This window comes from Tauraco erythrolophus, chromosome 1 (genome assembly GCF_009769465.1).
Source record: "Tauraco erythrolophus isolate bTauEry1 chromosome 1, bTauEry1.pri, whole genome shotgun sequence".
Lineage (NCBI taxonomy): Eukaryota > Metazoa > Chordata > Aves > Musophagiformes > Musophagidae > Tauraco > Tauraco erythrolophus.
In genome coordinates this window covers 32,572,140-32,597,807 of record NC_141465.1, presented here as the reverse complement: position 1 = coordinate 32,597,807, position 25,668 = coordinate 32,572,140, and the positions used below count along the sequence as shown (strand labels likewise).

Genomic DNA, 25,668 nt, shown 5'->3' with positions numbered 1-25,668 from the left:
TGCCGTCTCTCTCAGGTATTCAGGTTTTGAGTCAACTCCCCTTTAGACACTTTTCAAGTAGAGCTTTTCTCGGCCAAGCCAACGGACATGATACAGTTCAGCTTTTGCTAGGAGTTGGGAGGTTTTCAATGTTAAGACTCCTTCGTGAGTTTTAGAAAGATGTGAAATTGAGAAGGCGCCTGTTCACAGAGTATTGGTAATAATACACTTGCTAACCTAGTTTGTACGATTGCTAGCATGCAGCAGCGTGCAGGAAGCCAGCATCCGTCAGCAGAGAGTTAGTGGTGCTGCAGCTGACTCCTCTGCTCGTGCTTCTCATTCTCCCGCCTCTCTCTGATCCGTGACCAAATTATTACAAATCGGGTTCAGATCCAGCGTGGCACAAGGAAATCGGGAGCAAATCTGTTGCGCTCGGCGTGCTGACGGAGCGGGTGGTAATGAGCATGGCGGGGGACGGGTTTTGTGCAACCCTTAGACATGGAAAGGCAAAATCTCTTCTGCTGGAACAGAAGGAAAATCCCTGCTGCTGTAGCTGCTTAACCCCAGCCAGCCTCCGGTGTGGCCCAGCGCACACGCGCCTTACCTTACCACACACTGGAGTTGCTTTCTAATTTTACTTCAAAAGGGATTTGAGCATATGTATTACCACAGTTGGGGAAAAACTGAATTCAGAAGTGCTTCCCTTGATGTGTTTATTCATTCTCCTACTTGGTGTATCGAGGGTGATATTCTCTCTCCTTTCTGATCCTGAGCATAGATCAAAAGGAAAAAAAAAAAAAAGATCCCATATTTGCTGTTTGCATTTTCAGGATCCAGCCTTTGCACACACATATGCAACAGCAATCCTTGCAACCTGTAGCTGAGAAAACTTCTGCATGTTTGTAGTAGTTTGCAAACAAAGTGACACAGCACTCCTTTCTCTAGAAAAATGATATTTGTAACTGCAGTTCTGGCTGCAAAAAATGCTACTGTCCTGGGCTGAGGGGCCTACTGAGGCTTGATAGTAGTCTTTGCATGTGATACTCCAGAGTCAGATATTGCATTGGTAGCAAAGTGTCAGGTTTTAATCCCTCCAGTTCCTGGGTCTGCAAGCAATTTACTTCCATGAGTAAGTTCTCTGAGTTTTCTCTCATTCATTGGTTTTTACGATATCAAACACCTATCTTGCATTCATCACTGAGTGCCACGCTTCATATGAAACCAGTGAGTTCAGGCTTGTGAAGTATTTTTTACTCTTAATCCTTTTACAAGTTCTATAGTGTTATCTTAGACTTCAGTTTCTCTTTTTCTGTCTTTCTGGGTGTGTGCATATGCATATATATGTGTGTATACATATATGTATGTAATGTGTGCTGGTGTAAGTTTGCATACACAAAACCACTTGTTTGCCATGGAACACGTTTTTCATCTGAAATTACAAAACACGACTACCACAAAGATTCTTATATCTTGTAAGAGGAAATCATACTCTAGGAGCCTGAATTCTGTGTTTATGTGTCTTACATACTTTCTCAGTCATTGCCATTGCAAATATGAAATGCGTCTTGACAGTGTATGTGAGGAAGGATGCTTACTTTCCAGATCTCATACCTAGATACCACATTGCAGCAGCACAGCAACCGTGCATTAGAAGCACTGGAATATAAAGCTGGTCATAAGGTGGAAAACTATTCCTTTTGTGAACAAAAAAACCACCTTTTTTTTAATTATTTTTTAGAGGTATTCTTCTGAAGGAACAGCCCCTCAGTTTCTGAAGCTAGGAGTATTTTGCTCAGTGCTGTTTGGCTCTGTTACATCTTCCTGGTCCCTCTGCCCTGGGCAGCGGCTACACAGGGAGACCTCTCTCCACCCAAGCAGCTGGCAGCGTGATGCTTTCAAAGTCCTGCGTTGGCATCCCCCTGCCCCTTCCTCAGTCTCCCTGTCCTCCTGTATCTCCTTTAGCCCCCCTGCACCTCCTCACCCCACCACAGCCACTGGGCTAGGGAGGGCCTGAGTGCTCACCCCAGCTCAGGCTGCCCTACTCTCTCTCTCTCTATATATACATATATATGTATATACATGTAGTGGGGTATTGCCGTTTTAGGAGAAGGAGAAAAGCTTTCCCTTTGGGTAGCATTATTAAGTGGGGCGAGTGAGGAGAGAAAGAGTAGGGGGAGAGAGAGGAGAGAAAACAAACTGGAAGGCTCGCACAAGGCAACACGACTGGATGTCAGAGCAAGGGCTTTGATGTTGGTGGAGGAGATTAAATGTCCACATAAAGGGTTGGACTCGGGTGGTCTGTGCTGTTTCCTCTCACGTGCGCGGTGGTGTGACAGTCGCTTTTCAAACATTAGGAACTTACCGCCTTCTAAACCAGAACTTAAAAAAGGAAGGAGGGGGAAAAAAAAGGGAAAAAAAGAAAGACATCAAAGAGGGAGGGCTCCTGGGCAGGGTCCGAGCACTGCACGGGTTCATCTGTCACACAGTACTGCAGTTTCCCAGCAGCGGACCGGTACGGCGCTTTTGGAGATGGAGCAGAAACACAGTTGCAGTGTCAGGCAGAAAAAATGCCACTGTCAAGGCCCCCACACAGTGACGTGTCCTGAAAGGAAAGGTCACCAGCAGCAAGTTGTTCTTCCCAAATGCCCTGTGCTGGGCTCCTAGGCTTTCACCAGTGCATGCTCCTGAAATGATGGAGGAGCTGCTGGGAACCAGAGCAACCCGGGGGTAGCATCACACATGTACATTCTCGCCTGACCTCCCCTCCACAGGACAGCACCTTCCAGCACAGCACTTAAGAGCTTTCCAGATTTTAAGCATGTTCTTAAACCATATCGTGTCTACAAAACCTTACAATGTTATTAATTTTCACCTTGAAGTGCTTTGCTAAGTTTCAGTCAGAGCCTCTGCCAGTTGCTCTGCAACTCTTGAGATGCGAACCACGACCTTATGAACCACCTTCCATAAGAGAGGATTTATTAGTCTACTATTATTACTATGATTATTCCTGGGTGCAGATAGTTAGGAAATTTAACTTTGTAGATGGAGGCAATCAAAAGTCTTCCCTGCTTAAGGTTTAACAAAATATACAGAAATATAGGCAGTGTATGGTGTTGATGTTTTGTCCCTTTGGTGTCATTCCTGTAAGCAATAGCTTAAAACACAGTCTTGTGCTTCAGAAGTATGCTAAATATGGCCTCAAGAAACCCATGGAGGTAAACAGGAAAATTTTCTTTTATACTAATGGGCTTTGGATCAAGCCTAAAAATAAGAAAGAATGTAACACAAGTGACAAACTGCAAACTCTCCTAACTAGAGTACTGGAGGCTGAGGCTTTTGCCAATGAAGTTGAAGTTGGAACTTGCAGTAATTTGGCTAATGTGGTTTTGTGCATTTTCTGCTGCAGTTAACATTTTTATTCTGCTCTGGTTATAGGTACATTTGAAATTTTTAAAGACTTGGGTAGGGGTTTTTTTTTGCATTGAATAATTACAGAATAGTATTTACTATTATTCCATCAAACATTTTTTACTTCACTTATTTTTTCTGTTCTTTTCTCTTCTGCACAAATTTTCTGCGTTCTGCAATTTTCTGTGAAGATCAGTAGTCTTAACATTGATGTATGTTTTGATAGAGACAAAAAGAGGAAGTATTTCCGTTCGGAAAGGTAATATAATAAAAATCTGGTTGATTTTTGATGCCAGAAAAAAAAACATCCTACACATTAAACTGAACTGTGCGCTCCAGCCAGGCACTCCAGGCTTTATCAGGAAAACGTATACACACTAATCATGCCACGTGCACAGCATTTAAAATGAATACGCTAAAATTGTGCCTGAAAAAAATTGCATCGATACATACACACCTCATCTATTTCAGGTTAACAAACTCATTTGAAAATATAACTCATGTAATTTAATCCTACTCTATTTTCTGTGTGATAAAGGTCCTGGTTACCAAGCTTTCACTCCCTGCATAGCCCTAAGCCCCTGCTTTCAGTCTCTACTTACTCCGCTTGGACCATAAGTTAGTTTTCAATACTGAGGATTTTCTCTTCGCTAAAACAGAAAGCAAGCGAATGAGATGATGAAGGTGAAATTGCTTCATTTATGGTAAAAGCACTATCGACAAGTGAGTGGAGTGTGGTTACTGTGGTAATTAGTTCACGTTTTTGTCACTCTTGGAAGGAAAGTTTTCAAATCTCTCCAACAATAATGCGAGGAGTGGAAGCTTGGTCATACTCACGAGGAAAACTCTTGAGTCTATTTGGTGTACGAACTTTAAAACTTTTCTCTCTCTTTCTGGTATCTCTAGAACGGATAAGATAATTGTATTGCGTGGTTCAAAATACCGAGCATAAATCAAAGGATTTAGCATAGTTTTGTAGGACACAGACACGGTCTTTGCTTACTAAGCTTAAGTTACAGCATATGTTTTTCATTAAAGAATCCAATCCCTGATCTTCATAAAAAAACACCAAAATCATTGTCTATAACAAAACATCAAACAATAAAATTATCATTAGCTTTCTAGACCATTACGAAATGAGAATCACTACATTAATCTTACTGTTATTTGGTTTTAGTAAAGTGACCTTCAAAAAGAGTTGGGGTGAATAAAGCAGTGAGGCATTTGCAGCGGAGCAGACAGCCTGACATTTAAGAGAATTCTCCAGTTTTACTGTAATCAACATAACATCACACATGCAGAAGCAATGATTTTAAAAGTAAGTCTGGGAGATAAAAAGGTCTGTCGCTCAGGAGAAAGACCTTGAAAACATTTAAGAAAATATCCAGACCATAACAGAGAACATATAGGATCATCTTAAGACAGGGAAGTCACCGAATAAAAGCATATTGGCAAAGATGATTTGTGAAAAGCGTACAGGTAGAGGCACGTCAGTTTCGAGGCAGCTCTGTGAATAAAAATAATTCCTTTACAAGTCACCTGCAAGAAACATGCTCCGAGGATTTTCCCAAATGAAATGTGTAAGATGCAAAAAGGAGCTACTTCTGGCTGAAGATGCTACAGGGTGAGGAAGGAGAATCGTTTATCCAACGGCAAAGGGGCAAAGGCACCTGGGACAGTGAGACTGAGCCCATGTGCCAGCTCTTGTCGCTCTCACCGAGAATCTGATGGCAACCCTGAAGGGGCTCCAGTGCCAAACCTGGGCTGCAGCAACTTTTCCACTGCCAGGAAAATGGACAGTTTTCAAAAGCCACAGGGCTGCTGTGGCGGTGGGTCTTCCCTCTTGTAATCGCCTTGGGTTGGCCCCAGGAGGACCACAAGGCCTGGGTGGGTGGTGGGGAGGATGCCAAGGAGGGGTAGGAGTGCCATCCCTGTGCCCAAGGGTGAGAGCAAAGCCCACAGACCCTGAGTAGGGGTGTGGCTGGAGCTAGTCCTCCTAAAGAACCTCAGGCAGGGTGCATCACCACCTCTGAAATTAGCGCACACCACTTCCACTGGATTGCCCTTGGATTTATTTCTAACGTTATTATTTGGTGCTTCTGATTGGTTTTGGTTACTAATGGATATATACATTAAAATACAGTTATTTGTGGTGTTTGGGTATCTCTAATTCAGAACATACTTAACAAGGACATTCAAGGACAGGCGAATACTTAGCACGTGGCAGCCCATGTGTTGTTTTTCCCTTTTATCTGAGGGATTTGGAGCCTAAGCTGGAGTGGATCCTGCTATTATTAATTATATTCCAGATCGTGAAAGTCCATTCAGCACTCCCAGCTCATTTACTTTCTCAGACATCCTTTCCAGACACCCATGCTACCCTGGGCACACCCAGCTACTTAGTGTAGGACGACAGCAGTGAAAACCAAGAGGAGTCTGATGGGGGAGACTCCCTGGACGAGAGTCCTGTACTGCCCATATCCTTGAGCTGGGGAGGACACTGCAGAAACAGTGACGCACATGAATGTGACTGAAAAGGGTTAGCTTATGCACACCATGCTGGATAGATGGCCTACAAGAAACTGGGGAGGGACTTTTTGCAAGGGCATGTGGCGATAGGACAAGGGGCAATGCATTTAAGCAGTAAAAGGTTAGATTTAGATTAGATCTAAGGAAGAAATTCTTCACTCTGAGGGTGGTGAGGCACTGGAACACCTTGCCCAGAGAAGTTGTGGATGCCTCATCCTTGGAAGTGTTCAAGGCCAGGTTGAATGATGTTTTGAGCAACCTGATCTAGTGGAAGGTGTCCCTGCCCATGGCAGTGGGGTTGGAACTAGATAATCTTTAAGTTCCCTTCTAAATCAAACCATGTTATGATTCTATGATTCTATGGTTTTGTTACCTGGAGCCAAAATCTCATCCCTTCGCATAATAAGCAAAGGCTGTACTCATGGAAGAGTCCTCCAAGTTGGTTGTGCAGCGTGAGATTTTGCTAGTGCTTCAACACGGTTCTGGAAGAAACCATAAATTTGTGATGGGACATCGCACTGGGCTCATAGGGCCCTTGCCCCTGACTTCTCCCTGCAGGCTGCTGGGTAATTTATTCCTCTATGGGTTAAAAAGCTCCTGCGTTCCACTTCAGATGTGGTTGCACCTATTTGGTGCTTCCAAATCCTCTGTGATCAGAAACACTCAACAAAATTCTTTTGGATGAAAAGAGCTACGTAAAGAAAGGAAAATTAGTATTGTGTATACTGCTAAAATAGGGGGCAAAGGACCTTTACGTTTGCAAAGGCAAATAAAGAGATATTGAAAATCCCACTTATATTTGCCTAAGTTTTTTCTTTTGATTGCATGTTCATAGGACATAAAGCAATAACAGACTTGCATACCGATATAAAATTTGCATATGGGAAGAAGCAAAGTTGAACAAAACACGCAAGAATTTACAGCAGTGTTTTGGAGCCAGTGTTATAAGAAGCAGTTCCAGGGAAGTACAGTTCAGTGCTGTCAGCTTTTTTAAATTTATTCATTAATTTGGAAAAGAAAATGGACATGCACAGCTTCATTCCAAGCTTAGGAAACAAGAGGTAGACTAGGAAGGTATCACTTTTTTTTTTTTCTCCATTCAGCAAAAATTTGCTGGATCCAAAGTGGAATATGAATGCAAAATAGTTCATTGGCTCCTGGCTTTTCTTTTTTTCCACTTATACAGCTGAATAAGAATAATTTTCCAAACAGAAATGTAATCCTAAATGATTCCATAATAAAATCTAATTGCTTAGATATTAGACAGAACATGAACCAAGTTCAGCCTTGGTATGTACAAACTTGCCTTGATAAATTCTGCCTACTTGCTGAAAGGGCTGGGTTTGGCTGCACTTTTTTTCCCCCATCATAATATTAAAAGCTGGTGTCGAGTGAATCTGAAAAGCTGCACTAAGCTAGTGAGAAGCAAATTCCTAGTTTTTGCCTCACTCTTTTCCAGGCTTAAAAAGGGCAGAGAACGGTGCTACACATAAGCTTTTCAAAAAAACATCTCCCAGCATGAAAACAGCACTAGCAGAGTTTCAGCTTTGCAATATGAATAAATCCTGCTTCCCTTCATACGCTCAAGAAACATTTACTTCTAAAAACGCCTCAACTTTTTGTTTGGTTCCTGCACTGTAATCCTGTGAAGCATGATTGATAGATAAAATGCTGAAAGTCTCCCGGGAAGCGGGAAACGTTTGACCTCCACAGAGGTCTCGGGGATTTCTGGGGTGACTGACATCATGAGGCTCCCTGGGAGCTGAAAGTCTCCTGGGAAGTGGGCAATGTTTGACCTCCATGGAGGTCTCGGGGATTTCTGGGGTGACTGGAGTCATGCCTGTGGCTCTCTTTGCAGTTCCAGGCATCCAGGTAAACAAAGAAAAAGATACTACTGTGTGTGATAGCACCCTGGTCATGTGAATAAGTAAACCAGTGCCTTAAATTAATCCTGCACTTAAATTCTATTCAAGAAAAGTGTCTTTGACTTGCAGAAGTAGGGGAGGTGCTGGGGTTTTTTTCCAACTGTTTAGCCAAAGAGCGTTAAAAGAGCATCCCAAACATGAACAGGAAGGAGGAGATGAAACCTGACTTCAGTATAGAGTTTGTGAGTGCAGCACACACTGGAAGCCTGGCAAAGGGGAGCAAACCAGAAGCTTCTGTGGTAGGCTGCCTAGGAGAGAGGGATGCATCTCAGCCTCTTCCCCCTCACCCAGGCCCAGCCCCAGCCCATGGAGCAGCACAGGGCTCTGCATACACCACAGCTGCCACGCTGGCTCGCGTTCCTAGGGAAGTCCTGCTCACCTGGGAGGTGGGAACAGGTTCTTCTTCTGCACTTTGAAACTTAGGCTCTGCTTTTGGGTTTCCCGCCTTCCCTCGGTGTCCACTGCAGATGTAATATTTAAATTCAATTTATTCTATCTTCTCAAGTTTGAAATGTGAAGAGGAGGGGAGGCGGGAGGAGAGAGGAAACCATATGTCAAGAAGCCTGAATCAAAGTGAAAGTGGTGTGTGTGAGCACAGCAGAGGAGGCTAAGTTTGGCCTGATGTTTTCTATTTTGACTGTTGGAAAATTTTGGTGAGATGTGGGCTTGTGTGACATCTGTTTAGCTTTGGGGAGTGTGTACGTGTCTGCGTGCGTGTGCGTGTGCGCGTGTGTGTGGCAGGGACTGATGTCTTTGTAAGAAGCTGCACAGTATCATATGGTGATATAAAACATGAACACCCACTTCGAAAATTCATGCAGAGTCTGCTGGGGTATTTCATCTCTCTTTATTCTAGTGAGTTTAACTCATGGGTCACATGCACAAAAAGTCTTTTTCACAGTCGATGTAGTGTCTAGGAAATCTCTACCCCTGTGATGTCTTGTGAACCAGTGGTCCAAAACTGTGGGATTTTTTTAAAGCTTCTTTATGATGAATCCATCCTAAGACATTCATCCAGGCTCTGAACAAGTATTACAGCAGGCATCGAAGGACAGTGCTCCAGCTAATGTAGCTTCCTGCCCCAGTCTGCTGCTTAACCTGAAAGCCGTGATATGCGTGACTGCTGTCTTACATCTCCCCGTTTGAGTCACACCTGGAAATCAGACCACTGATTTTCTCTTCTCCTGATGAGAAATGAGACAACCACTCAAGGGGTTTGTTGCTGGCTTTTTTTTCCCCTACTTTCTCCATATTAACGGTCCCAATATTTGTTTAGAAAATAAAGGGGCAGGGGGCTAACAAACCTATTTAAATAGAATTTATAGAATGTTGTGTATGGCTCTGCTGAAAAGAGCTGATACTTCAAGGGTAATCAAGTGCCTGCAAACCAGCTTTTCCACCACTGCTGGCAATAATTAGCCATTCAGACTGCACTAAAAGCTGCCTGAAGGCGGAGAGACATCTCCAGTTTGGGGAGCTGCTTCAAAAAAAAAAATCTGTCAATATTTCTTTGCTGCTGTTTTGCTTTAATTTTGTTCCCTTTTCTGTGGTGTCTCTGTGCAACCCGGAAATTTGTGGTGCCCAAAGAGCAACACTCAGTGTTTGTCAGTTTTTCAGACGCTAAAGCATTTGACATTGGTATAGTTTTTATTTTTGTGTAAAATCCCAAACATCTGTTCCACAGGAGATGAGTTTGCTACCAAGCACTACTGTTAGATTTCTCGCCAACAAGTTTCATTGCTTCATGTGGTTTCTGTTTTGTTCTTTAAACAGTTAATTATGTTTTATTCATTCTTCCATAAAAGCTAAATTTAGCCAAGATCTTCTCTAATCTGAAACATTTTATGGAAATGACAATGTTGTTAAAAAAAGCATTCTGGGTAGAGATTACAAATGTATAAAATAAGAGAGCACAGTGTCCTTTACATCGTATCTCTGTTCACCACTCCATCTTTGATGATACGGGTAAAGGCTGTTCTAAATGGAGATCAAGTAGCCTACTACACGTACACATGTGTATGCTAGTAGGCTCACACACACCAATGGATGCACATGCACATACACATACACACAGCGGTTTATATGCTGCTGTCAGCAACCACTTCCTCATGCACTGAGCTCAAAGAGGGGGATCACAACCCAGCCGATGGGATTTATAAGAAAATTTTGCAGTGTCTTAGAAGAGTGGGGCTGGGAGGGACCTCAAGAGGTCACTCCAGCCATTCCCTGTCCCTGGACAGATCACCTTCATCTATACTGTTGCTGACGAGTGGTTTTCTAACTAGCTGATGGAGACATCCCAGATAGGAGGTCACACAGCTGGTCTCTGCTGTAGCGAGGGTTTGCTGCTGCCTTGCAGCCACCCACATGCTTTGTGTGCATCCCGGGAGCTGCTGGGCATGGAGCAGTGAGAGCCACTAGCCTGAGTGGGCAGAGCAATCCTGAGCTTATACAGCACATCTCTGTATGCCAGAGGATCACCGAAGGGAGGGAGGAGTTTTGCTATTTGTTTGAGTGGCATCAGTATTTCAACCAAAACATATATGTTTACCATAGGGATATGAAATACAGGGACAAACTCATAAAAAAATTGCCAAGAACGCTGGCAGTCTTACTTATCTGCCCCTCCACTGTTATCAAGCCGGAAGATAAAGTCTGTTTACAAGAAACTGCTGAGAAATCAGTCTGTAGTGAGTGTGCTCAAAACAGGTCACTGGCTCTTCCAAATGTTCGGCATCTGTATCTTAAGCTGAGTCCTACGTGTTTTATATGTTTTCATTTTTCTGTCTATATATGGATACAGTTTAGTGCCCCCAGCATCCCTAGGATGATGAAACGGACAGCAACCGCTTTTGGCAAATGAAATGTGGGTTCCTGCACTTCAGCTGCATCAAGGTGCCAGTTCTTCCTCCTTACCCTCCCTTTGATTGAACTGCTGCCTTGTTGGTCAGACTGCACCATGCTATGTCCAAGAAGCAGAAACTCAAGTGCACTCATTATGAACCTTCAAGTACTTTTCATAGCGACCTCCAGTGAAACATAAACGGGGACTATTCATATGGAAAACTGTGGGAAGCTCATGGCTATATATAACCTGAAAACCCTGTGTGGAGGAGAGTACATCCTCCTGCTGCCATCCCATGCATAACGGCAGGGCGGTTGTGCTTAGCTGCCTGGTTTGGTAGCCATAGATTTCTGGACTGCTCTACCTCACATCAAGCACGAGGTGCTTCCTCATAAGGGAAACGAACAAGCCCCTTGCACGATTTGCATGGCTGCACAGCAGCCGTTACCTGCTGCTGCTGCCGGGCTGACGCCCTATCGGCTCCTAGCAAGGAAAGAGATCAGAAAATTTGTGTGGCATTTGCATGGGCTAGCAGAGAAAGGCGCGCCTGGCAGGCACTGAGTCCACCGAACGCCGCCTGCCCATGTTTGCTGAACGAAGAAAAATCCTTACGGTGGTCACAGGAACAGCAAAATGTAGCAGGCGAAAAGCCAGCAGGGTTGCGCTGGGTCTCGGCACTGTGTTTTCCCACCCGTGCTGGATTTTGCTTGAATGTTCTGAGCTTGGAGCGAAAGAGCCAGAGGAAAGCTCATCAAAATGGCAGCTAATGCTTTGTCTTCCTCCCGTGACTGGTAGTGGGATCTAGCCATGCCGGAGGCCTCCCTAATGGGTGACTTTGAGGTGATCCCGACTCGGGTGCAGGACTCCCAGTGATGCCCATGCACGCAGCCCAAGTGGGCAGCCCATGCTGCCAGGGGAATCATGCCCAAACACGGGGCCTCTTAGTTGTTCAGGGGAGTTTCGGGAGGCTACAGCCCAGGAGGTGCATTTCAGAGGCCTGTGAAATGCTCTAAGGATCAGTGCTGACACTGTTCACTGTCTTGGTGATCATTATTTTTAGTGTCATTATTATTCTTTCGACAAGAAAAGATAATGTTCTCTGTGTGCTTGCAGCCTGCACACCTTTTTTTTTTTCTTTTTTCTTTTATATTTCACTGATTCTTCAGGGATTCAGCAGCTTTAACCGTCTGCCTTCAGCTCTACAGCCTTCAGCCATCACTTTGACTTTGCTGAAAGACTCCAAGATTTTGAGGGCAAGGGCTTTTGGTGCAGGGAAGTCATCTTCAGTTTCCCTTAGCAGGCACTCTTTAAATATCTAGCAATACTGATTGTTTTTCTGCATGGAGCATCACCTGTATCACAGATGGCCAGCTGCCTGATGAAGAATCACTGTCAAAATGATGTGTTCAGCTTCTGAACAGGGGCTGCACTGCCTGCGCCTAGTGCAGCAGGGAAAGGAGAGGTGCTAGAGGCAGAGAAATATTGCTTTTCTGATCTATGTATAGCCTTTGTAACATTTTGTTGCTCTGAGTGGTTGTACCTGTGTAGATAGCAGATACCAAACAGTGACAATGTCTGCAGGCAGAATTCAGGTCCATGGTGCCCTTGACACCAAGAGCGTATCCTCCTGTGCGTTTGCATGCAACTGTCCTGGCGTCAGGCAGCAGTATAGCCTCTATACCGCCTGGTTCCCTTGCTGAAAAGTGATACCAGTGCAATTCCGGGTGACTGTGGATATCATGGTGTGTTTCATGGTTATGGAGATAGTTAAGCAATTTGAAATAAGTATCTTCCATATCCAGGGGATAGGTTTTCCCTGCGTCCTTTCTACATGTGTGCATTACATATTTATGTCCGGGTGACACTTTGTATTGGGGAAATGAAAATGGGCAGAAATGCTATGGAAAGACACATCAGCACCCTATGTTTTCTCCAGAGCTACAATATTTCTGTGTGCTCCTCCCATGTTACTTTGCATGCATTTGCAAACTTCCAGCCTCCCTCTTCCTGGGAATTGTGTGACGCATCCTTCTGAATCTTCTGTTCAGGCCTATCAAGCCTTAGCCTCAGAAATACCTGTCACTTCCTGGATCTAAGTTCTTTTTAATTATAAAATAGATCACCCAATTGGAGAAGAAAGTACTGTTATCTCCATGCTAATTGTTAAATGATTTTTTTCAGTACTCGGGCTCCACTGGAAAGGAGCCAGATGCGTGGTGGGATACAAAACCACTAAGAACTAAACAAAGACCACCAAATACTCTCTTCCACAGGTAACTCATCAGCAACATAAAAAAAAACACAAAGCGAGCTGCCTTTCCCGCAACGTGAAACTGTTGCTGGAACTCAGCAACACAATTTGAACAATTCTGCGCTGGGTTCCTCATCTTTTGCTCAGTGCTGAGGTACCTATCATTACCTTGCCCTTGTACAGGAGATTCCCTTGTAAAATTGGCATTAATTAATTCTTCTGATGTGCTCTGAACTCTTCTTGACCATCTCTTCATGTCATCTTTTATTGCCAGGCTCTGCCTTGCTTTTATCTGCCATCAGAACTGTGCTACAGTCGGTTGCTTTCTGCGTGGCCGATAAGCTCGCTGTTGTTTTAAACCTGTCCCTCTGCCTGGCTCTGCAAATCCCTTTTTACACAAAGAGGTCAACACTATCCCTGCTTGAGGCTTTGCAGAAGGGAGCCCCGGTGCTTGGCTGGGCTGAGAAACAGCCTCCCAGGGAGAACTTTCCCGGCACGGGCAGAGATCTTGGCTGCAGGAGCCAGTGCCTCACTTCGGCATTGCCAGCCACTGCGTGCTGCCACCTCGCATCCTGGTTTTCTCCTCACCATTGCTGGCAAACAAACTCACTGAATTCATAGATTCTTCTTCACCAAGCCTGTGGTACTGAAGTGCTACTAGCATAGCATGTGTGTGTCTTTGTATAATTTTCTACTTCCCATCCTTTGGGTAGGAGGAAAGCAGTAATCGCTCCTCAAGGGAAATGGCAGCATAAGCAAAGGGATCCTGCTCCTTGCTGCACTTATCTGATCTAATTCAGGGCAAATTATGACAGTGGTTTGCACCACCTCACGCCAGGAACCATTTTAACACAATTCTGAAGGCATTCAAAACCGTTAGGGCACAGCGGGGTGAAAAGGTTTTCCTCCTCACGCACATGCGTAGGCACACGGTTTCCACTGAAACAAAATTCCCAGTGAAATATTTCATAGAACAAAAATAAATATAAAATACTGCTCATGATTACATACTGAGTTTAATCTTAAACCACAGAGAATACCATCATGAACCTAATTTCAAAAAATTTGAAGCCAGAAAGTGTTCTTTCCCTTGAGAAATAACAAAACGCAATGTCAACTATTAAAACAAAATTTCAGACTATTTTCAAAATATTTTCAAGGAAAATTGACTGAAGCAGGTCCTTTTTGTCATGAAAAGACAGAACTTGATAAATCAGCTTGTGAAAAAAAACAACATTGCGTTGAAAAATTAACATCTGACTCCAGTACGGATCATTGTTCCCACTGTATCCACTAAAAGTTAGTAACTTCAGACTGTTACTGAATCATAAAATGGAAGATCACCAAGGAGATGAGAAATAATAAGATTTTTTTAAAAGAAGCCACGTATGAAACCGGAGTCATTCAAATACGGATGTGTTGACTCCAGAATGCTGTCTGTTACCTTAAATCTGACATCCTTCAGCAAATTTCCAATGTTTCCGTAATCTCTTCACCTTCCGCTTTGCAATGCAATACGTTCAAAAATCCGTGAAGGATAGGCTTCTACTTTTCCTTCTTGCTGCTGCAGGCTCCAAAGGCTGATGTGGGACATTATCACCCCAGATCTCCAGCAGAAAATGTGTTTCATTCTCCTGCTTTGGACAAGTGGTTTGTGAGTAGGGAGAGGGCAGCGGTCACATAAAGGCTAGAAGTGGCTTGCTCTTCTCACAAGCCTACAATCACTTCTAGAAAGAATTATTCCTTTTTACCTTAAATAAAAGATGACATAATAGAAAAGCACCCAGGCCTTTATCACCTACGCTGATCTGGAATAATAGCATTTCTGTGTATCCTTCTGTGATTTTCGGGGTTGAAAGAATAAACTGAGATAAAGGTGTGAGAGATACTTGGTTTTCATTCTGACTTTTGGTTAGGCTGGTAAGGAAGCCCTTCAGTTTACGTGGTTTCTTCCATATCTACATTTATAATTTAAGAGGAGAGAAGAAAGTGACACTTGGAAAGGGTGAGACCGGTAGTGTCCAACATCCCTGTTCTGGCTGACAGGAATGGTGAGAGAGACATACAAATGCAGGTATTTCAGAAAGTTGAATTGTTTCTAGAACAGTGATTGTGGCTGTTCTGTCAGTGCTAGCTGTGTGAAAAAATGATAATAATTGTAGAAAACCTCAGAAAATACTCTATTCTGAGATGACTTAAAGCAAATCATTAAGAATTTTGGCAAACTACTTAAAAAAATAATCTAGAACCAAGAACCCTAAGAATAATGGTTTCATCTGCCAAAGCTTTTAAAACATTTTTAAAATAGAATTAAAAGCAAAGTATTATTTCCAGTAAAAATATTCAATTAAATATTTAATTCTGAAAACAATTGTAAAGGATATCATTTTTATGTTTTCACTCCTCCTTGAGCAAAATAGGTTTAAAAATAAGCATAAATTCATGAAATGTCATTTTAGCCTAATTCTGCATTACTTCACTGGAAAAAAAATGTATTTTGGCCAGCTCTATAAAGCAGGATTTCTTTAGTCTGTTTTCTTTTACTCATCCCTCCACCCTAAAATTTGTTGCCTACTTTTCCCACTCTTTCTTCCCCGTAAGTATTACTGCAGGCTATATAATATGGCGTAATCAATGGCGCATGAGCAGTGCTGGTAAGTGAGAGGAGGAATCCCATTTACTGATGGATTGTATATCTGACACTCCTGTCCAAGTGGCTGCTTTCACGTCTTTTCAATTGTTGTGTCAGAAAATCAATCCATGACTTCAGCAAAATCTTGACACTTTCTCCCATCTACAGAGAAGACCGTTAATAATTCATGACCTCTCTTCTTTTTCTAAACTCATTTATCCTGAAGCTAAACACCCCACAAAACGCTCACTGCTGAATCTGCTGTCGTTCTTCTATCGCTCTTCTTCTGAAGCTAAAATAAGTCATAACAGGGTTGCAGATATTTTTAATGGCCAAATCTCAGGAGAGGATTGGTGATAAATGGTTCTGAGGGTGGAGATTTCTTCGCAGTGTGGGACTCTGTTCTGTGCCATATACGCATAGTCAAGTCAGCTGATACAGTAATTGCATAAACAGGATGGTCTTGGTGAAGTTAATTTCCTGTAGCGGCTTCTAGATTTTGTGACAAGGCTGCGTGTGCATAAGAAATGTTTTCATCTTCTTGACACACAAAAGATAAAAATGGCAAGCTTTCTTGAGGTAAATATGGATATAAATAGCTGATGAAGGGTTTATGCACCAGAAAGCTTCTTGGTTTTTCCCCGTTTTTACAGCTGACACAACAAAAGTACTCACTTCTCCCCACCAACACTTTAACACAAAATAACCATAAAATATCCATTAAAATAACAGATTTAGAGGAGAATTGGTCTGTTCCTCAACTTACGTTTCTGTGATGTTTTGTAGCAAGGAAAGGAAGGAGAAAAAAGATCGAGAACAGAAGCAAAACGGTGTTCAACACATGAAGTATTCTGGAACACATAGAAGTTAGGGATTTGACCTTCTAAGTTATCCATGATGGGATTACCTATATCAAAGCAGAGATCACAAGTGAGTAAGCTCATATCGTCTATAATGAATGAAAATATTTCCAGTAGTGTCCCCCACGCACTATCTATCCAGGTCAGAGTTTTCAAGCCTAAGTAATTAAACAGTAGATTTCTGAATTTGTGATTATGGAGTGTAATAGATGCTCATAAGTTCCTCGGGTCATTTCATTAATGCCAGAAAAAGCCGATCTTCTTTTATTTAGTTCTCTAACAATATGTCTGGTTTGAACATTTTGACCACAGTAATTTATTTAACCTGCTGTTGCCACCCAGGCCTGGAGTTTATTAGAACTGGTGACTCGCTGTAAAGATAAAAAAGTGTATAAACCATCGATAATCTCCAGAAACGGGTTCTGTCTTTCTGTCTTCCTGCTTCAGACTCATTCATATGCACATCTGTAGTGCTCCTGGGTTTCAGACAAGGTAGGCAACTTAGTATGGAGGAAGGAGATGCTCCAGCAACCTCTCCCAGGTCGGCTATATATACACAGACAAAGCCCTTCTGCAGACTCCCTTCTTTCTGTAGTTCAACATGTGCTATTGTCTCCAGCTGACAGAAATTGTGTTTTCATACCTACCGGATGTTCTAAATTTAAATACTATCGGTCTACTGTAAATAACAATGAAATACTTTACTCTGACAGCATTGGAGGCAGCATATGGATCCAAGTTTTAGACAACACTACATGTAAAATGACTTTCCTTTTATAGCAGAATATATTTAGAGTCTTTTAAGCTCGGCTCCTGAACCGAGTATGATGCATCTAGTCATCCAGCCCAATCAACAGCAGAATCACAACTTCATGTCAGTGCAATACATTGTTAACTGATATGTCAGAAAATCAATTAATTACTTTTAAGTAGCAGTTAAGAGTATCCACACAATACTGCCATGTGAATTATTAAAGAAAGCAAGGTTGAGTTTTCTCCGCAATTGAAACCCTGTCTTAGAAGAAAGTGCAAAATGCTGCTTCTGCCCTGAGGCCTAATCAACATTATTGGTCAGGCAACAGGAACCAAAAGAGTGGTGGAAGGTACAAAACGGGAAGGATGCTGCCTGCCAAAACAAAGGCACCAGCGATCTGTAATGGCTACAGCTGTTAAGAAGCCTGAATGATAAACCCTCCCTTCTTTGGAGGTACAACAACCTCCAAATGGGAATAATGGCAGACATGGCTATGAGAGACTAGCCAGCAGAGCAGCATGAGAAGGGCAGAAAGGACCACCTCTCTCTTTCTACAGCTTCACCAAGGGACCTGCTCAGACTATGTGCACCCTCTGTCACTGTCTGTTATAGATTTTCGCCTGGGACTCTCCCCTGGCATGCTGAAGGGAAACATAGCTTTAGTTATGAACATCATCATCATGAAGCTTTCTGCCTTCTTCGTGCTTGGGTCTGCTGGAGATGCTACATGGGTGAATAAATCAGTGAAGGTGGAAAGGTGACTGTGAGGTGGGATTTGGCTTGGGCTTCTGACTTTCTCTCTTCTTGTGGTGGGAAAGCTTCACAGAGCAGAGTCTGGGGGGCTCAAGTAGGTCTTGTTAGAGTGAGTGTGTCTGGGAGGTTATCCCATCAGTGCCACCACCAGTGAGGCTGGGCAGGCTGTGTCATGGTCCTTGCATTGCAGGGTTGGAGCCTGCCCTGGGGTAATGGAAAGCTTACAGTATTCATTGTGGCATTCCTTTCACATCTGGAAAAAATGTGATGCTCTTAGTTCAGCTTGGCCATGAGCAAACATGTCCCATCTGAGTTTGTGAAAGACGGCCCGCGGTCTTCTCCCTCCCACTCTTCTCCCTCTTCCTTCTGCCAGAAGCTGTGGGAAGGACTGGAGTGGGGACAAAGAGCAACCCCATGCTCAACCTGGGTTTTCTGGGGTTTGTCCTCTGTATCACATTGACAGGGAGGTCCCATTGGGTGGCATTCTGGAAGGGAGGATACAGCAATGTGTCTGCAGAGCTGGTGTGCTACCCCTACCCACATACCTCAGCACACGGTGAGTTTAGGCTCCACGTCATTGCAGAGCACAGACACTGTGGTTTGCTTCCTGGGGGTTTCAGTCCCACCTTTAAATTACTCACCAGATCTCCAACAGCGCTTGAGACCTGACAGGTTGCTAAATGGAGATCTAGGAAAGATTTTGCTTCACAAGCTGATGAGTCACAGTATATCTGTGGTGCCTGTTTTCCCTTGTCTACGTGGCCTGTAGGAATTCTGGCTTTGCAGGGTTCAGATACAGAGGTCCCGGGTTTGGTGCTTTCCAGGCAGCTGCCTGGCACTGGAAAAGTCTAATAAATGATTCATATTCATGACCCACACTTGTCAGGGCCCTCTCTGATAGTGCTCATATCTGTCCTTCTGGTAAGATGAGAAATAGCAGGTAATTTTACACACGTAATTTTTTTTTTTTTTTTTTTTTTTTGTGTCGGAAAACGTCAGTTCATCAAAACTAAAGCTTTTCACAAAAATATATGTACTGGTTTTGACCGGAAAACCTCCTTCAGCTTCCAGAGTGGGATGTCAGGTCAAACTAGAGACTGCCTCTGCAGCCCTGCCTGGGTGTGGGAAGCCCCAGTCCTGTCCCTGTTCCAGTTGTATTCAGCTATTCCTGCAGACAGGACCCACTCCAGCAGGAGAAGACGGAAGAGCCAGCCGCTCGGTGCTAGCACTGTGCAACCTTCACCTCCTGGGTATGGATCATCCTGGCCGCATGGGCAAGCCCCCTACTCACTGAGAAGGTTTAAAGCCCCGTAGAGGAGGAAGACTTTCTGAAGTATCACACTCAGGCAGGACATGAGCTCCCAGCTAGCCCTGTGCCAGGTCTCTTGGCAAACCTCAAGCAACCAACAGGTGTGAGGTCTTCAAGACAGTGGCAGAGATGTTGGTGGCTTGTTGCAATCTACATGGGAACAGTTGTGCCAGGCTTCTGGGCGTGGTTTCCTTTGGCATTTTAGCATTTCAGCTGTACTGTGCCACATGTGCCTGATGTTGTTTCCAGTCCTATATTTCAAGTCAGGTTAGTCTATACCAGTCTAAGTCCATGGGCCAGCTTCTGTGCTGGTACGAGGCCAGGGAGAGGAGGGAAGCTGAGCTGACAGAAAGTGTGGCGGTTCTGTAGTGATTCTGGCTGAGTCTGGCTGAGAAAGTCCCATGTAATGAACTTAAGTTTTGTCTAAAGTGTGTGGGTGAGTGGCTCAGGCTGGAGGAGGTAACGGGCACTCTCTCCTCTTCCCTATAGTGATGTAATTACAGCCTGGAGTAGCGCTCAGCAGAGGAGAGAGAGGTGAAAACTGCTCATCGGTGCACATAGAGCTGCTGCAGACACAGCAGGGCAGAGACCCTGGCTTTCAGGGTGGATGGAGAGCTGGCGTTTGGCTATGGCACGGGCTAGCTGTGTCGGCATCGTGGCTTGGCCAGGTCATTGTGAAGCTCCCTCTCCTGGCCAGCGCTGACCTGGGACCTCGTGCTTCCCTGAGCCTGCAAACCTGCAGCAGAGCTCAGCGTGGGGACGGCCACGCAGCGCAGAAGAAAACCCGGTGCTGTGCAGAGCGTGCACTGCTGCGGCCTACGAGATCGCCGCCGAGTGATGCCGCGTCAGCAAACGTATTCCCAGGTTGCAAGGCTCTGTCTTTTTCTAAAAGTAACCATTTCACAACTCTTTGACTTTATTTAAAGGAGATGATAGTAATGGAAGGACGGTTCGTATTAAAAAAAAAAAAAATTGTAAATATGCTTTTGATCACTTTCAAATGTCTAGCAGGCAGCTCCAAAACAAATGAAATTGTAGCTGTTGTTCCAAATGTCTCAGAGAGTTCAGTTTCACTGGAGAACGCATCCAGCTTCAGCATGGTGAAAGTGCATATAAATATTATCCCTCTCCAAAAAAGCCCTGGCATTTGAATTTTCCCAGTAGCTATGTGTATTTTTCAGTGAAATCCACTCTTGTCCACAAGTTTGGCAATCTCCTCCAAGAGGCGGGCAAACATCCGTGACATCCCGCTTCCAGAAAAACAGCCTGCTTCAGAAGGGGGTTGCCAAACGCTCTGCAAAGAGGATGTAGTGCTTGAAAGCTAGTTAAAGATGGTGTTGCATGTCGAAAACAGGACGTGTGCTCCATCCTGTTTCATTCTTACTTGCCTTTTTGGTTTCTTTTGGTCTGCATTATGCTTTTTTAAAATATGTCAGTCATTTAGCTCAGTTCAGAGAACCCTAAAAATACTTCTGTTCGTAAAGTGAAACTCTCAGTGCTTCATTGGGTAATCTCTCTGCACAGTCTTAAGAAAAAGACTGACAGAGGCTGGATGCTAAGACGGGAAAGGAACATCGGATTACGTTCCTTTCCTTGCGTGTTTTTTTGTATAGCACAGGCCACGGAAACCCATCGTTTCTATAGGGAGCCCAGACCCTTGTGTTTGAGAAATGTACATTTATCAAAGCATTGCAAGATACATAAAGGGGTGCATGTGGCAACACAGTCATTTCACACTGTTTCTGTCTTGCATATTCAGTGAAGTGCAGGTTTTGTTGCTAACACGGAGCTGGTTTGGACAGGTGTCCTGCAGCATGTGTGGGGATGTTAAAATCGATATATAAGGAGACAAAATGCTGCATAACTTCAGGAAACCAGCTTTTATCCATAGGGCTATTTTTACAGTTTTGGAAAGCTATATGGCTAATGTCCCTTTAGTCTGAAAACAGAAGCCATTAATCTGCTTTCACTTTTGGTATTACCTGCTAACGGGACACCATCAAATGGCACTGTGTTCCCAGCTACTTCCATTTTATTTCAGACTGATGTTTACTCTTGCTTTACAAAACAGATTATAAAGATCCCCAAGGACTAAACTTAAAACTTACGCGATGCCACAGATTATTAAGATTAAAAAATTGTCACAATACTGACTTCCAGATGATCTGAACACCAATAGCTTCTCTGAGAGTTGCAGGTCTTTAGCACCTCCAGAAAAACAGATTTCCATTTCTTAAGCTAATGCCTTGCCAAAATGTCTATCTTCCTTAAATAAGTATTGGGTCAAAACTTACTGCTGGAGCAACGCTTGCAGTATATACGTACAAATTAAGAATACCTCTTTTCTTGGCTCTCATAACCTCCTCTCTGTCCCCTACCACCTCCAGGCTAACACTAGCGTATGGCTGGAAAGTGGCTGGTGGGATAGTGAGTGCAGTTGATGAAATAAAAATTTAGCTGGGGTTTCACTTGGTGTTCGTTTGTCAGTCTTTGCACTGTTGAACGCACACACTGTGAGTAAAATCATTCCTTTGAAAGGACTGATAGCTTTTTCCTAGAATCCCAAAATAACCAAAGTGAAATAAGTGGTAAAGTCTTTTACAATCTCTTCAATTCTCTGTCAACTAAGGTATTATTATATTAGGGAAGAAAAGTATGAAACCCAAATCCATCCTGGGTCTATAGTTCAGTTTTCCAGTTTTCCCTGGAGAACCATCCTCTCGGATGTCAACATACATGTATCTTGCGTAGTCCCATCATTCTTTATCTTTATGTAAATGTCCACAAGGTGCTCACACTCTGATAGATGGACAACAAGCAATAGGAAAAGGGAGGTGAAAACTGATAATAAAAAAAAAAAACCCAACACATAAGAGTGCCAAGGACTAAAGGTCTGTACATTTCAAAAGCTCAAACCTCATGCTATATGGAGGGATGGAAAGAAGGAACCTTTTCTGTAGAGTTAGCATCTGTAGATAGCAGCTAGCAGGGGTGCTTTATCTGCCCTGTAACAGAGGGGCTATTGCGTCTCCGCCGAACCACTGTCAGCAAAGCCCAGGAAACATCTTGCCGTGCAGTTGATGAAATTTTTGCCTGAGGTCTCTCACAGTCCTCCTGTGGCAGTTGAATAATGTCATAACCCAGGATTGTGTAAGAGTTCCTAGAGTAGTAGAGATTGTGCTGTTTCATTTCATGTCATTGGGCTTTCTGTGGGGTTTTCTTTTTTTTTTTTTTTCCCTTTCCACTATTTTCCTTGTGAAAAGGTGTATGTTTCTTGTGCAGGTCTCTCCTTTACTCAGGCAGCTTTAAGACAAAGTTCAAAAGAAAGGAAGACAACATACCACTTCTTGTTTTTCTGTTCAGTACAAGAACAACGGCCAAACAACCCCAAAGAGTTTCTGGGTTAGTCTTCCCCAGAAGTATTTCAGTGTTCCTCTTATACCGGCTGTGGTGCAAGAGTTCCTGTGATTCCATGGGAATTGGAACCTGCTCTCGTGGACTGACAGCTTCAGTCATTCCTGGAATAGCTTAAACACACACGCAACTTTCCCCATAGGCAATGTTGCATGTACCAAAGCGTTTGCAGGACCTATAAGTTTGTGGCCATAAGCTGACAAGTGAGGTTTTAACATTTTTATAGAATGTAATATTTGAAATGCTAACAGTGGTCTCTACTTGAAATGTGAAATTTGGCCAGCAGCAAATACCTAGTAAATCTCACAGCCTTTTGTTTTCACATGCATTCCCTGATTTCATTAGAAACATCCCATCCTGGAATCTGGAAAACACAAATCCAAAACCAAGCAAAACCCAAAACATAAGCAGCTACGCATTTGGCAACATTTACTTTTGTCTACCCAGATACAAGGGCTACTGCTTGATTTTCTTTCTACTTATCACTGTCTATGACCATCTCTCCATTTTCTAGGAGGAGAAATGTATTACAGAGGGTGAGGTGAATACATTTGTTATCCTAGCCAACACTCCACACCTTAAATTAAAAAAAATAAGAGAGGGAGGGGATTGCCATGTGGGCCACTAAGTGCCCAGGGGTTTTACAGTGCTGTGGTACAAGAGATGCTCTGTAAATCTGCTTTGCAAGCTGGGTTCTGGTTGTCCTCCAGCTGTCTTTTGCACTCTTTCAGTGACTGAAGCATTTTGCCATGCTTTGCAAAACAGCTAGGCTACGCTTTGGAGTCCGGTTTAATGTTTTAAAAAATCTCTCTACCTCTCTATCCATCCATTCCTCCATTAATCCATATATCTATTCATCTTCTCACAAGCACCCTATGAAATTGCTGGATTTCACACTTGTTGACAAATGTGACAGGCTCTTACAGAGTATGTAGGACTTGTACACTTCTAGGAATTATTATTTCCTCTTAAACGCTAGAGAACTGAGATGTATATCACTTCACCTACAGAAGAAATTTCAAGCTTTGCAGATACTGACTCACGTTTACTGATTTATCAGAACACAGTGGCTGACTTCTGTTAACGTTTCTCGTACAAATTCCCATCCCAAGGATGTCAGTGAAATTATTCCAATGTACAGGGGGAAAGAGGTTGGGTTTAAACTGTCCTGTGTATATGCTTGAAAAAAACAAATATCTCCTTTTCATAGTCAAGGGTGTTCTCATGATACTGCTGTCTGGTGTTAGTGACTATAAAATACTCTGAGCAGGGGAAGTCTGCAGCAAGAATCGTTATCAGTATCATTACTCTATTTACTGGTACTAGACCCTTGCACCTTTGAAACAGTGCATCAGTTGAAACAAGAACAATTCCAACCTGGTTTCTAACAGCAAAACTCTAAACTTAAATCTTCATCGACTTCCACTCTAATTGGGCAGCGAAAGATCATCTGAGAAGCTAAATGAAAATTACTAGCCTATAAATGCCTGAGGCAAAAAAAAAAAAAAAAAAAAAAGAGAGCGAGAGAGGGAGAGGAGAGAGAGAAAGATGGGAAGTCTCATGTGAGTTTGGTTAGTGGAAGGAAAAAAAAACACGTACTAAGTATGGCTGCATGTCATTTTTCAATTTGCTCATGTTAAATAATGATCTCTAGGGCAGAGAAAGAGTGGAGTGAAAAGGAAGAGCTCTCCCCTTGTCTTGTTTAGTTTCTGATGGTCTTTTGCAGTGTCTGGTGTCTGCCTGGCTATCATATAAACTTAAACATGAACCACGGGCAGTTTGGTATGTCTTCTCCTCTATCCTGGACCATGTACCTGATGAGGAAAAACAGAGCAGCCACTGGCTTTTTTGGTAAAGACTTCTTTATCTTCCTTTTAAAAAGTTTCTCTTTGTATTGTAATGAAATAAATAGGAATCTTGATTATAAAGTAATAGAAAGTATTTGATGAAAAAAACTCTTTAAAGTAATATAATTTCTATTAGAGCAAAATAAGAAAATCCCTCACTGTGTGCATGTGTGTGCATTAACTTCCGCAAGACAGTTAAATACATATGAGGGCTTTGGCTAGTCTGTTAAGCGTGTTGCAAGCCTTTTTAACTGAATCGGTTTCTTCAGAGGAAATACTTCAAAATAGCTTTTATTTCAAATGCTTGGGATGGGGCTGCCACCAAAGCTGGAGGGAATTGCACTGCTGAGCGTGGCAGTGGAAGATGATGTCCCTCCGATGGCACTTAATGTTTGATGGTTTACAACTTTGCAGTAGTAAAGCGATCACGGAGGAACAGGCAGTGCAAATGGACGTTGTCGATTGATTCAAGTCCCAGGGTTACGACAACTAGTGATGCTCTTTCATATAAACTAAAGGATCAGCCTATATGCTTGATGAAGTTTTAATCCTTCAAAAACTACAATGGAGTAAAAATTTTCCCATCAGATTGTCAGAGATAACTTTTTATCACGAGGACGTCTTGCATAAAATAATAGGAATTTTAACAAAATGTTCACAAATTGTATAGAGCCTGCCATGGTCCATTTTGCTGTGTATCTGTAGAGAATAAGACTGCCTTTTCCAGCATCACTGTTACCTCTTGCACAAACAGTGTGCCAAAGAGAAAGACATCTTACGTCTTTTTTTTTTTTAATATTTGGCATACTGCGCAATTTGTTTCATTTCTATAATTCTGAGGCTGGCTTTGTTCTTAGTGACTCTTTTTCTGCTAAATATTTACTGAACTAAACAAATTGTTATCTGTGTGCAAAAGGGGTTTATAGCGAGGTTTTAAATATTTTTATGGTTTTGATTTTAAAAGATCCAATGAAGATGAAAGAATGAAAGTTGAGAACGAAGAAAGGAAAAGCTATTATTTTTCATTCCCTCTCAAAGTTTCCTTCACTTTGCCTGTCCTGCCCGGTGTTTTAGCGAGTCTGTATGGCAGCTTCCTCAGCGGGCTGTTGTTAACATTGACTGCAGCAAAGTTTCAGTTTGCAGTTAGACAAGGGGACAATTT

The 25,668-nt window shown here is 43.0% G+C and overlaps 1 protein-coding gene across 2 annotated transcripts in view; it reads left to right on the top strand.

Annotated features, from left to right (window-relative positions):
- The window catches only part of RUNX1 (RUNX family transcription factor 1), a 176,576-nt gene that overhangs the window by 57,234 nt on the left and 93,674 nt on the right, over positions 1-25,668 (top strand). The window contains exon 1 of one of the 2 annotated variants that reach the window (XM_086631998.1): positions 24,423-24,510. The exons of the other annotated variant lie outside the window; for it this stretch is intronic. Within the exon in view, the coding sequence (XP_086488124.1) occupies positions 24,423-24,510 (88 nt within the window). Of the gene's footprint in view, positions 1-24,422; positions 24,511-25,668 lie in introns of those variants that run through there. 2 annotated transcript variants of the gene reach the window in all.